The sequence below is a fragment of the Copadichromis virginalis genome, linkage group LG7 (genome assembly GCF_057382275.1).
Source record: "Copadichromis virginalis isolate Kocher_CV1m ecotype Utaka linkage group LG7, C_Virginalis_male_GT1.1, whole genome shotgun sequence".
Taxonomy (NCBI): Eukaryota; Metazoa; Chordata; class Actinopteri; order Cichliformes; family Cichlidae; genus Copadichromis; species Copadichromis virginalis.
In genome coordinates, this window is record NC_140624.1 from 65273710 (window position 1) to 65287020 (window position 13311).

General features: G+C 40.8%; 1 protein-coding gene across 1 annotated transcript; it reads right to left on the reverse strand.

The window, feature by feature from the left end:
- Window positions 1–922: 922 nt before the first annotated feature.
- Window positions 923–11745, reverse strand: vps4a (vacuolar protein sorting 4 homolog A). Its single transcript, XM_085464778.1, has 11 exons — window positions 11490–11745; window positions 9727–9838; window positions 9499–9643; window positions 9350–9411; window positions 9067–9186; window positions 8799–8955; window positions 8045–8193; window positions 7234–7315; window positions 3314–3533; window positions 2581–2721; window positions 923–2052 (listed from the first exon to the last, which is right to left on the reverse strand). The coding sequence occupies exons 1-11, from the start codon at window positions 11508–11510 to the stop codon at window positions 1951–1953; spliced, it is 1311 nt and encodes a 436-aa protein (XP_085320904.1). The 5' UTR covers window positions 11511–11745; the 3' UTR covers window positions 923–1950.
- Between the last annotated feature and the right edge of the window lie 1566 nt (window positions 11746–13311).

Below are 13311 nucleotides of genomic sequence, written 5' to 3' on the forward strand. Positions count from 1 at the left end.
TTAATACATAAAGAATAAACATACTGTAGCTGGATTAGTTACACATCACACGTGACCAGTAATTTATATAAATAATGTTCCATAACACTGATTGACCATGAATGCAGGGCAACACAAAGATGTGCTTGACTGATTCTTAATCCACTAACATGTGAATATTAGTGGATTAATTGCAGTCGGCGTTAATTAGCTTGTGCTGTTAAACCAAGTGAGGGAGGTTAGTTTCCTTAAAGTGCCACAGACACGATGTCTTCAATTTTCATGTTTAATGAGACTGTTTATTTTCCACTGCACTTTGTGGCATATTTCTCCCACTCATGTATCCGCTCAGTTTGAATATTTTCAATGAAGAGTGGAAAACACCCAGAACACGAACTCAAACATCAAAAACAGAACATCCATAAAAGGACTTCGCAGTTTAAATAAGACTAGGTGTATTCTAGGAAATGTAGTGAAAAGACCAAAAGGACGCTTTCTTCCACACGTAACGGCCTCCTAAACATGAAGCGAAAGTGTGACTGTTTGCCCCACGGTAGCTGTTTTAGTTTGAAAACTCCAGAACAAGCCTCACTGACCACAGCTGAAAAAAAGGAAGCCAATGGCAAAGATCCAAAAACTGCATTACTAATGGCCACTTGAGCCACGCTCTAAATGCACCGCCAGTATGGCCAGTTACAGAGAACAAGCTTTGGTTTCTATAGCAGGTGAAATTTTTTTTATTCACCTGATTGGATTTTAACTTATGGGTGCTGCAGCTGTGTCTTCAAAAACACCACAAACTTTTAGCAGCTAATACTTGGGCTTCAATATGTGAAGACTGAAGCCAATGAATGACATCACCGTGGCCATGTCCATCATTTATGTACAGCCAATGCTCCAGAAAAGCTACCAATCCCACCAACTGCTGCTTCAAAACAGGAAGTGTTGATGCATCGTCTATCAGTTTATTCGCTTCGAAAAGAAAAAATAAGGAAAAAAAATAGAGCCATTGATCAGCACTTGGGCTTTCTTAAAAATCTATTTTTTTAAAGTATTCGTTGCTTTTTTGTTCATGTTGATTAAATGCTGTGTTAACAAATGGCTTTTCAATGACAATCATCCATCTCCCAGAGTGTACATCCTTTTCAAAATAAAAGACATTCAAGTTACAGAAAACAGAGAAAAGCAGGAAATACTGATTTTTCCCCCCCATCTCATTTAAATTATCACTCTTAGTATTTTCAGATTGAGGAACTGCTGCACTTGGCTCCCAGTCAAGCACATCTCTGGTAATGTAAATGCTTCACTCAGACTGTTGCGAGCACGGAGCTACAGGCCTCAACCAGACACGCTCACTTGGTTTAACTGCATTAAATATCAAAATAACATTTAGACAGAAACATTAAACAGAAACAAGTTTAATAAAAACACTTAAATGCTTTCACACTTCCGCATGCCTGGCAGAACAACTAATGTCTTCTCTTCACTGTCCTTCATGGCGATACCAAAGGGAGTTGCATGACGGCAGCAGAATGTATGGCCCTTCGGTCGGAGACGAGACAGGCTCACAGTGGGACAAACTTTATGCATTTCCTCACATTAAATGCGGCGCAGATGAACAGTTCTTGTAGTGAATATGCTGTAACGGAGCACAGTCTGTAAAGGGTGGGGAAAAACGCAGAGGCGACAGGGGAGGAAGTCTACAGTCCAGCTACCAAATCACACTGAGATTTTCTACTTCTGCATTTGGTCAATGTCCTCCAGGGATTCAAACATCCGGGCCTGGACGAGACACGAAGATGCAGACTGGCGCCATGTTATAAATCCAGGAGAGGCAGTGAACCAAGTGCTCAGCTGAAGATGAAAGCCTACAGGATGGTGCAGAGGAGAGGGGTGGAGTGTTGGTACTGGGAGCAGTCTGACCCTTCTGCTGGACTTGGGGATGGAGCGGGAGACGTGGGGCTCTGTCTCTCAGCCCTCCATCCCAAAGTCCTCTGTGAACTTCTTGACTTTGAGAAGGTCTTCGGTGTTAACTGTGGGGCGGGTGGTGGACAGAGAGCGCAGCATGTCCGACTGCAAAGTAGGGACACGGACACACACACACACAGTTCATTATTGTTATTTCATTACTGTTATACTGCATATTTAAATACTGTATATCACTGTGAGGTCCTTTCAATCCAACAGAAGCTTTCTTTATGCAGAAAAACTGTCCAACATATCCTTTATCCCTTCTCTGCACACAGCCTAATCATCTCAGCCTCACCTCTCCAACTTTGTCTCCAAACTGCTCAATGAGCCGTCCTTATGATATTACTGGTTAATAGTAATATTACTCATTAATAATCCCAATGAAAATCTTAGTATCTTCATCTCCACCACCTCCACCTTAGCCTCATCTTGAAACCAAACATCACAGGAGGTCTTATCTTATAAACCTTCCTTCAGCAGTTTTACATGTATAATGAATCTGGCTGATAATCTATGTCATTGTTGTTCATTGGTGGTGGAAAGGAAGATGGTAATATGTCACAGTTTAAAAGAAAATCAAAGCTGCTGTTAGTGAAACAACAGATTTTCCTTCACGTTCCTGCATCTTACCATGCAGACTATGGGCTCCAGTAGCTTATCACTAGGCACGTCCATCCAGGTCATCTCTATAGCCCCAGGATCGCCAGGGGAACATGGCGTCAAGAGGTCATCCACCATCACCTGGTTGTTGCTTCGGGATGGACCGCGGACCTGCAGGAGTAAGGGGGAAAAAAGCTCCTGTGCAGCACCGATTAATCACACCAAACACTGCAGCCTCCACGTGAAGGCTTCATCGAACCCCGCTGAGTCTATGGGCGATCTTTGAGACATTAGTAACTCAATCTCAACTACATACTAAACACAATAACTTAATTAAATTCATGTTAAACTGGTTAGTTTGCAGTATTCTGATAACATTTACAGTAACGGAGTCTGTTAGACTGCTGCACGCCTGAGTGATGATGCTCTTTAATAGTAATATACTGTCTAGTAGCTGAAAAGCAGCTCTAATTCCTCATTCCTCAACATCTGCTTACATACCATGGACAGATTTGACTAAAACCTGACAGTCAGCAGAAGCACAGGGCAGCTGATCACAGGTACTGGAGCTCACAGGCTTGGTTTTTTGGGGTGATTTCTTTTACAAACAAGCTTAAAACAGCTAATTTTTAACAGAGGATGAACTGAACTTTAATCAAGACTTATAAAGACCTTATAAGTCCAGGTAACAGGGCCCCTTTCAATAGTTCATTTATATCACAAAGATCCAAGATTGAAGATTTCACAGGTTTCTTTCTCTTACCTTTTTGAAATGTGTGGCAGATTGGACCTTCCTAACGGGCTGCATGAGAGCATCCCGGACGATGATGCTGATGTCGGCACCGGAGTAGCCTTCTGTTTTGCGGGCGAGCTGCCGCAGGTCGGCCTCGCTCAGGCTGTGCGGTGTGTTGCCCAGATGGAGGCGAAACATTTGAGCCCGAGCCGGCTCCTCTGGCAGAGGGATGTAGATACGCTTCTCAAATCTGACGCACAACAAAAATAACAAGCCCGTCTTACGGATGCTCCTCAACACACGTACACTTAAACAGCACACAAGAAAAGGTATAACAAAGCAAAGCGTAGCTCTAAAATCAACTCGTTACTATTAAAGTTTAGAGGAAGTGAAGCAGGAGTCGGATACTGGGTTCACTGGCTGTAGATTGACCGCTTTTCCTTATTTCTGCCATAAATCCCACTCCACTGGTCGATGCTTATATTAAACACGACCAAAGTTTTAAATAATCAGTCTATGTAGCTCAGACTTCAGGATTATATATAGAATTAGTTTTAGACATTTTTTATATGCTTGGCTCGATATGATATCATCAAGAATGGATATCCCTAATAAGGTCTCAGGCACGCAAATAGCAGCCAGTCAGATGAATAATAACCAAAGTTGGCTTAAAATGTGGGTAGCCTTATAGACACAGGAGCTAAAATGTTTTATTTCAGGCAGATGATAATTCGATGGGCTGTTGCAAGGCGAGTATATCGAGCTCTGAATCCTACAAAGCTCGTTTAGTGGCGTTCAAGAGCCGCATCTCTGATTTGTTTAATAATTCTATAATACATCATTTGTATTACATATGCTTCTAACTGGGTATACATTTAAGATTATGCTTCCACAAGACACCGAGTGGATTACAAGTTTAAGATGTTATTAATCAGCTGTGGATTTCAGTGCCACTTCTTACAGGAGCTGTCTTCTTTTTGCATTCCCAGCACTATTCACCAAAAATGCAAGCCTGTACAGATCTGACAGAAAAGCTGATAGCTGCTGGGAACTCTTTAACTCTATTTCCCAAGAGGAGGCAGGATGATTTTTATACTGCCTGCCCTCCTCAGTGAGGTGAGAGCTGTCGATCAGAGCGATCTTTCACTCTGTTCAGTAACAATTACAGAAGGAACTACTTCCTGTTTGAAGCCACATCCTTCTCGTTTCAAGTGAAACGTTTCTTTTTTCCACATTTTAATTTAACATTGAATTCAGCTTTTGTGCTTAAATGAGGCAAAATGTAGCTGCTGATGAACGTGTTGTTGGGTACTGCTGGTTTCTCCAAGTGGCCATCTAAATAAGCTGAACTATCCCCCAGCAGCTTGTGTTTGTAATGTGCCCATGGTAACGTAACAACATGATGAGCCTCAGCCAACGTCTTCTAACAGATCACACACACAGTGCACTGTTTCCAAAGCACAGACTTTTTTTCATAATTGTTCATCTAGCCGAGGTAATGCGCACTTATTTTGAAAATTCAGTCGCTGTCAACGAGCAAGCTCTGGCCCTTCCTGTTTTCCCTGTGGCAGGTCTCCTGAAATCTTTTCTTCATTTAACACTTTATATAAATACCTCATGGAGGTTGGTCTCTACTCTTTGCTGGATGATCTGTAGGGGCTTTTCTTTACTATAGAAAAGATCCTGTCATCACCCATGTCTGTGGTTTTCCAGGTCTTCCCATGTGCTTCCATGTGTGTTTTCCTCAGTATGTACAAAATAGTTAGCCACTCACGATCTTAATAATATCCATACTAAATTCTTTTTCTGTATTAACAGCCACAGCACACTTGAAATCACTTCCTGACCAAAGTGTTAAAGTACAGATGCAACACTTCAGTGGTCAATGCAATATGATGGGTTAACCCCTCAACTTAGAATTGAATGTTTGCACTTGAAGCTTAAAGCATTTAGCAGTAACCCAAGTATGTTTTGATACAAAGGTAAAAAGACAATAATGATGCCACTGTCCAAAAATATCTGGAGCCAACATTAAATTCTAAACGTCATAGAGAACAACTCACAAGAAGTTTGGACAATGTTTTACATGGTCAGCATTCAAAATGAGAGCTGGAGCTCAGGTGTGTGTGTCCACACAAATGCTTTGTTAACAGCTGAGTAGTTTAAAGGAGGAGAAAAAACGACATCAGACTGTGACACCATGGTCAGCAGTCAAAAAGCAGTATGAATCTTAACATTAACATGCGTTTAGACAAACAGATTAGAAAATCACTTTCTGAAATATTCCCCAAATGCAGGAGGATTTAATAAGAATTTAGATTTCAGATTCATCCTAAAACAACAACACTTCAAGCCCTGTGGTTTCTCCATTTGGGTTCAAACTAACAGCATCAGAATCTACCCGAGTTCAAAGGTTTGTGTTTTCTTAACACACCAGAATTAGAAGTAACATGACCAGTGTTGGGACTAACGCGTTATTAAGTAACGTGTTACAGTAACTACGTTATTACTGTGGTAACGAGCACGGTAACTAGTTATTATGCCAAAATCAGGAACGCGTTAGTCGTTACTGGGATTTAGATAGGCTCGTTATTTGTTACTTCATGTGGTGGCTATCACGGAGCTTCCACAGATTCAGTAACATTAGCAAGTGATGGAGGCCAGCAGGTGGATGAGGGAAAGGGGAGGCAAGAGGAGAGACCCGAAGCGGCCGCCGGTCCGAGTGTCAGGTGAACTGAACTTCAGGTAAGAAGTTATGACCTGCAGTCCATCTGGGTCAGATATAAACCAAGTTTAGGTGGAGTTTATTTTCGTTATGCTGACTTTTTTGTACTGCGTGCTAGCTAGCATGACGGAGTTTCTATACAGCTGGGTGGGTGCTATGATGTTACTGATGTTGAACTTTATTTTGTTCATAAGGTTAGTTAGTAGAGTTGCCAACCATCCTGTAAAAAACGGAATCGTTCCGTATTCAGAGAAAATATTTCATATTGAGCTGAAAAGGAACACAGTTTGTTCCGGACTTCAGCTACAACGAAAAAGACACAAAGCTGGAGTTATTCTGTGCTGCACTTCTTTGCTGCACAGCTGCCTCTTCTTCTCTCATTCTCTCCCCTCCCTCTCCCGTTTCTACTTCAATCATGAAACTGATCAATGATCAGCCCACTTTGCGCCAGAAAGAGGAAACCATTGATAGATTGATACATATATACCATCAAAACAGTGAACATCACTGTCACAACAGTGTTTGTTTTCATTCAAAGGCTTTATGATTTTTCCTATAATGGTGGGCCGGTCAATCAAAATGCCCGTGACGATTTTTTGTCCCAGTCCAGCTCTGTATGCAGCTCATCTGTAGTCTGGTGTTACCTACATCTTCCTACTCAGAAGGCAGAATTTCTGAGTTCTGAGTACAATCGAAAGCACCACGACTGCAGTTTTTGTGTTGGATGTAAAAAGCGCACATAACGCTGTGACGTAGGCTAGAATCACGGCGGCGGTCAACGACGGTCGAGGCGTGGGATTTCTCTCATGGAAATATGCACATTATCTTTTCCTTGCTATTGGTAGGTGGCACAGTGCACTTGTGGCAAGTAAGCAAGCTAGAAGACTGGCACTCTTGCTGGGTATCCAGTTATGGAAGAAACACATTAACAAGAGCATTCTGAGTAAAACCAAAGTTACTTTCCCTAGTAACTAGTTACTTTGAAAGTAACGAGTAACTTGAAGTAACTGAGTTACTTTTGATAGAAGCAACTAGTAAAGTAACTACGTTACTAATTTAAAGTAACTTACCCAACACTGAACATGACAGAATTACCATTGTGATGAATAATAACAGTGCAGCAAAAGTACATTTTTTGGAATAAAAAGCCCCACAGAATATAAACAAAACACACACACACACACACACACACACACACACACAAACATCTGAGATGACCTCTGACCTTCTGCGGATGGCGGCGTCCAGCACCCAGGGGATGTTGGTGGCTCCGAGCACCAGAATGCCATCATTGTTGTTTCCGACACCTACAAAAGCAGAGTGTCAATCTACACAAGCACTTCTTTTGAAACTCTGGAAAACTCTCTTAACTGACTGTAGCAGGAATAACGGTCAGTGTAATTTATTTATACAATATAAACAATGATGAGCTACTGATGCCACACAATAAAATTGTTTATATTCTGTGGAATGAATACCGTACTAACAAGAAAAGTTATGAAAACAGAACATGCCTGACATCACCACAGATCGTTCAACCTAAAGACAAATAAGTGACAAATAACTAAGTCTTCAACTGAGAAATGTGTTGAAAACAATCAGAAAACTGTTTAAAAGGATTTTTCACATATGATGGTTACCAGTGCTGCCACCACATACACTTACATCCAGAAAAATCACCAAACATTTGTGTTTTTTAGAAGTTCCTCTTGTGGTGCAGAGCAAGCACAGTGAAGTTCTGTGGTTCTGTATGGTTCTATGAACTCTGAAAAGGCTGCTGTGGTCTTAAGGTCCCTTATTTCAATCCATCACGGTGATGTGATCCAGGTTCCACAAAGTGTTAACAAGATTCGCACATTCAGTCTGACACAGATGTGAGGCTGAAAAAAGCCCCTCTTTGCTCACATCATCAATCTGACTTGAAACACTGCAGACGCCATGTTTTTCCAAATGGCTGTGCCTCAGGTTTCAACAATATTATTTAATACTGCATATTCCTCACACTTCATATATCCGATAGCACTCGTGTGACTCACCCTGCATCTGGACCAGAAACTCTGTCTTGATGCGGCGGGCAGCCTCGCTTTCATTCTCGTTCCTCGAGCCGCACAGAGAGTCCACCTCGTCGATGAAGATGATTGAAGGTTTGTGCTGGCGAGCTAGATCAAACAGGTTTTTCACCAGCCTGAGAGAGACGGGCAGAGACGGAGTAAATATGTCTGAGGGATAGCAATATTAGACCATTAGTTTTTTATTACTAAGAAATCGATTTAGTCTTTGAAGTAACAAATGTTGTAATTATTGCTCATCACCTTTATGCAATTTAAGATGAGACCTTTAAAGATTAAAATTCCAAAATACTCAGTTATCAAAGTTGTTTTTTTCCAGTATTTCTACTTGCTAAATCACATATCAATCTGTTTATTAAAAATATACTTACAAAACTGTTTCAGCTTTATAAGTTCAGGTTTCTACTCTGGTACAGTTGAATATTTATGGAGCTGTTTAATTGATATTCTGCTAGGATAACAAAACAGCTGTCCCCAAGGCTGTGAGGAACTTTAGAAGCATTTCTGATATTTCCTTTTTACCTCGCTTAAACAAGTGTACAATACTAAAAATTAGAAACACTCCTGACTCAGAGTGATGCTGAAAAACTAGTTCATCCATTTTCCCTCTCCAATATTGTACGGCCTTTACATGACAATTTATAGCACGTTGAGATGAGAGTTGTTGGGAATTGGCTCTATGTAAATTACACTGAATTGAAATGACGCATTGAAAACATACTTCTCACTCTCTCCCAGCCACTTCGACATGAGGTCTGAGGAGGAGACAGAGAAGAAGGTGGAGTTGTTGGCCTCGGTGGCCACCGCCTTGGCCAGGTATGACTTCCCTGTTCCCGGAGGACCGAAGAGCAGGATGCCTCTCCATGGGGTCCGTTTGCCTGAGAAACAAAAGACACAGAAGAAAAGTTTGTCTTTAAAGTAGTGTTGATATCAGTGTATGACTGCTTACTGGGTTTAAACAGAATGAAGAGACTTGAGACCTACAGTACCTGTGAAAAGGTGAGGAAATTTGATGGGCAGGATGACTGCTTCCTTCAAAGCTTCCTTAGCTCCTTCCAGCCCAGCAACATCATTCCACCTCACATTGGGTTTCTCCATTACAATAGCACCTACACACACAAAAAAAAAGTAATGATGACACACCTACTGGGATGCAATTAATAGACACAGCTGTTTGATTATGACAAAACCAAAGAAAATTGTAAGAAATAATATCATAAATAAATATTTAGCTCCACATGATGGGGTTAAATCCCCCCCAAGGCCACTCACCCATAAGCTGTTCCTGCAGTTTTTTCTTCTCAGGGTTTTCACCCTCACTGTCACTGTCACTCCTAGAACACGGAACATAAAAATCCAATAAAGCCTAAAATGTTGGATTTTTTTTTTACATTTAAACATACAAAAAAAGGACATCGTACTTGTCATTGCTCTGTGCTTCTTTGACAGGCTTCTTGCCCTGTTTGTCTTTATTCTTCAGATAGTCCTTCAGTTTCTCTGCTCTGTCCAGGTACTGCATACATTTTGCTCGTATACTCTCCTTCGCCTTGTCGCTGTGGGCCTCATCTGGAGTAAGAGAAGATGTTGCCATCAGCAAGGTGTATGCAAAACACAAAGAGCTCAGCTACCTGTCAAGATAAGATACTTACATTTTATGGCATGTAGGAAATATTCCACAGCATGCTGGTACAGGCGCAGAGCCTCCTCATAATTTTTCGCCTTGTCCTCCTCTGTGGCTTTAGTGACAAGATCAATGGCTTTCTGTAGCAGATGCAGAGATATAATGTTAAACCATGGAGTCAAAAACAGGCAATAAACACATGTCATAAACACAGTTTTGTTTTCACTGTGTATATTATACCTGGGCCATCTGCTTAATAGCTTTAAATGCACCTGCTATCATTGATATGCACACAATACACAGCTGTACCTTTCTGTTAGTTCAAGCTCAACAGCCTTTGGTACCCGAGGGAATGCTTCACTGCCATACTAACTTTAAAATATTTCTTTCATCTCAGTCCTGACAAAACCAAGGCTCTTGTGTCCGGCCCTGACTGATTCACCGAGGAAGTTAGCCAGTCAGCCTGCTCGCTGATAATATCAAATCATCTGCTAAGAACCTTAGCATCATTCGTTATTATCTAGTATATTTAAATCTCACATTTCAAAGCTCGCCCAGCTTTCTTTCATTAAAGAAACATTGCAAACATGAAACCTTTTTTTTTTCTTCACCCAATCATCCAGAACTTTTAGTTCACACTGTAACTGTCTCCCACTTACTTTTGCATCCCTTCACTGGCTTCCAGTGAAATTCAAAATTGTATTAATAGCATAAAGTCCTACATGGCTTAGCTCTCGCATAAACATGGAGAGCTACTGAGAATTTACAACATCTTTAAGAATCTCAGATCATCTAATCACGCTCTTAACTGTTAAAAACAGAGGAGCCCACGCTTTCAGGTTACACCTCCTAAAGTCTGGAACAGCATTTCTCAGTAATTCAGGTCAGCTGAACCTGTGGTTTGTTTTATAGGATTACTGAGAACTTTATATAAGTTACTTTAAAAAAAAGAAACGAAAAGCAAAGAAAAGAAAAACAATCTTTCTCCTATTATTTTTGGCTATAGGTTTACATCTGATGTATGTATAAAAGTTGCGTATATATATTGCGATAAATGCAAGACCATGTGCTGGAACATATTCACTTGTCTTTAATGTGTGGTTTTATTTAAACTGTGAAACACTTTGTAACTCTATTTATTTAAAAGTGATAAACAAATAAAAGTTGTTATTATTATTAAAACAAAGAACAAGCTATTCCTTAAGACAAATATTCACTGTGCTGCTTATAAAGCCAGTCGTCAGACTAAAATAGTCCCCCCAAAACAGCAACGCTTTGTTTTCTGTCCTTTTAACTGAGCGAGCAGGGCCACACAGGCCGGCTAACGGTGACAGCAGATACCGTTAGAAACACCCTACAGGCGAGGCACAGCCAGTAGTACCCGCAACAAAGCCTATCGTTTCTATAATATGTAATCTAGACGACATATTTATTGTAACACCAAACCAAGGCAATCTTACTATCAGCTGTTTTGTTAGCAATTTAGCTTGCAGTACATCCAGCCACCTTAGGGTTTAGGAGCTAACCGTTATTTTGTATGAAGGTAGCCGACAGGCTAGAAACTGTGTTTTGAATTAGAATCTTTCTTTAATTGTTCAGTGGAAAAAAAATAAATTATCTACCAAATGGCTCGAAGAGTCTTCGTAGCTTCCAGAAAATTCTTCCGCACGCAACCCAGTGTATTCAGAGTTGTAAAAAAACCCGCTTTTTGCTCCAATTATACACAAATCAAAGGCTAGCTCTGTGACCAAACTGAAGCGGGCTAACGTTAGCCAGCTAACAACAGCCTACCTGTAATGTTGACGTTGTCATTTCATCTCACTTTAATGTGACACGCGCAGATTTCTGTCCTCTGTTCCTCCCCAAAGGTGGACACCCGAAGAAGTGATGTCTTTACCAGCCCTGTTCTGTACGAGGACTGCACGCTCCTGTCATGACAAAACAAAACAGTGGCTAATGCGGCGGCTAGCAAAGATGACAGCTCGACCCAACAAGACGTCAACCAACAGGGGCAGTGTTGCCAACTCCTCAGTAAGGAAAATCGCTATTGGTTGTCCTAGAAGTCGCTAAATGACGTCATCGCCTAATTTGCATAATTGGTCATGCTAATCTAATCGTAACCTATGTTGTTGGAGAGAGAAATAACATCGTGGAAGAGACATAAAGTGAGTAAAAAACGTCCTAAATGCATTTAGAGTTTATTTAGAACTACAAATTAAATTTCTTTTAGCAATTATTGTTTTTTTTTTAATGTCACAATTCCAACCCTGCTCCTTTACCCGGTTTTGGGCCGGCAAAAGTGACCCAAATTAGGCACTCTGGTGGAGTTATTTTGGCTACGTTCACATTGCAGGTCTTAATGCTCAATTCCGATTTTTTGATCAAATCCGATTTTTTTGTCTGCTTGTTCACACTATAAATAAAATGCGACAGCAAACGCGCTCTAGTGTGAACGCTCAAAGCGGCCCGCATGCGCAAAAGAAGACGTCACACACAACGAACTCCGTTTATACCCTGAGCAAACAATATTGTTTGACTGATGACCGTTAATATAAAGACTTCCGACTTTACGTTTCCCAATTTTTGCTTTAAGTTATTTTGTTATTTACATAATAATGTAAATAACCTAATAATTATCCTTATTGCTGTTTTAGAGGAGCAGTGCTTCAAAGGATAGTTGCAGATTTCTGTCAGAATCTACAGATTATACAGAACAAATAAAATGTTCACGTTTCTCCAACGTTGTCTTCCCAACAGTTTCACTGACATCTACACTGGATGGCCAGGAAGCGTTCGCGATGTCTTCTCCGGCGCTGATAATTGGCGTCTGTCTTGTGTCAGTGACGTAAAAGACGGATTTAATGCGACATGACCATTCACACAGCAGTCGCTTTCTGAAACATCGGATATGTATCGAATTCAGTACCACATACGAAAGTGACCCAGATCGGATGTGAAAATATCGGATTTGTGCCGTTCACACTGTCATACCATTATCGGATATGGGTCGCATAGGGTCAAAAAAATCGGATTTGATGCGCTTTCGCCTGCAGTGTGAACGTAGCCTTTGTGTGTGTGTGTTTATAAGTAGTTTTAAACCTTGTGATCCACAAAACAGCATAAGAGTAAAAGAGTAAAAGAAGAACTGACTGCGTTACAGCACCCGCTGCTTGTTGAGAGTAAAAGTGATACGCGCTTTCACGTCGTTTTTTAGCGACTTTTTTTTTTTTTTTTAGAAAAAAAGTCGCTAAGGGGTCTGAAAACTCGCTAAATATAGCGACAAAGTCGCTAAGTTGGCAACACTGAACAGGGGAGCTCATACGTGACAGCTTCCGGCGAAGACTTCCAAAGGGCCGTGCCGTAAAAAAAATAAATAAACAAATAAAAATCAGCAAACATGTAGTCACCACATGAATTAATAATACACCAAGGTTATTATATTCTCAGAATTACATTTATATATAAATGTAATATTTTTCCGAGACTATAGAGACCATTTAACTTGGAAAACAACTTCCGGTTTTGTAGCTAAACTAATAAACTTGACAAACGTCAGGGACCTTAGCAAATGTTCAATGGCCTGCAACTACTGCCACCTAGCGGCCACAGCCAC

Bases quoted from the DNA above. Each gene is read 5' to 3' on its own strand.
- vps4a (XM_085464778.1), bottom strand. From the start codon at position 11,510: ATGACAACGTCAACATTACAG. The intron at 9,187-9,349 runs GTGAGTGGCCTT...TTGTGTGTGTAG, and splicing joins ACTGCAGGAACAGCTTATGG to GTGCTATTGTAATGGAGAAA. The intron at 7,316-8,044 runs GTGAGTCACACG...CTGCTTTTGTAG, and splicing joins GTTTCTGGTCCAGATGCAGG to GTGTCGGAAACAACAATGAT.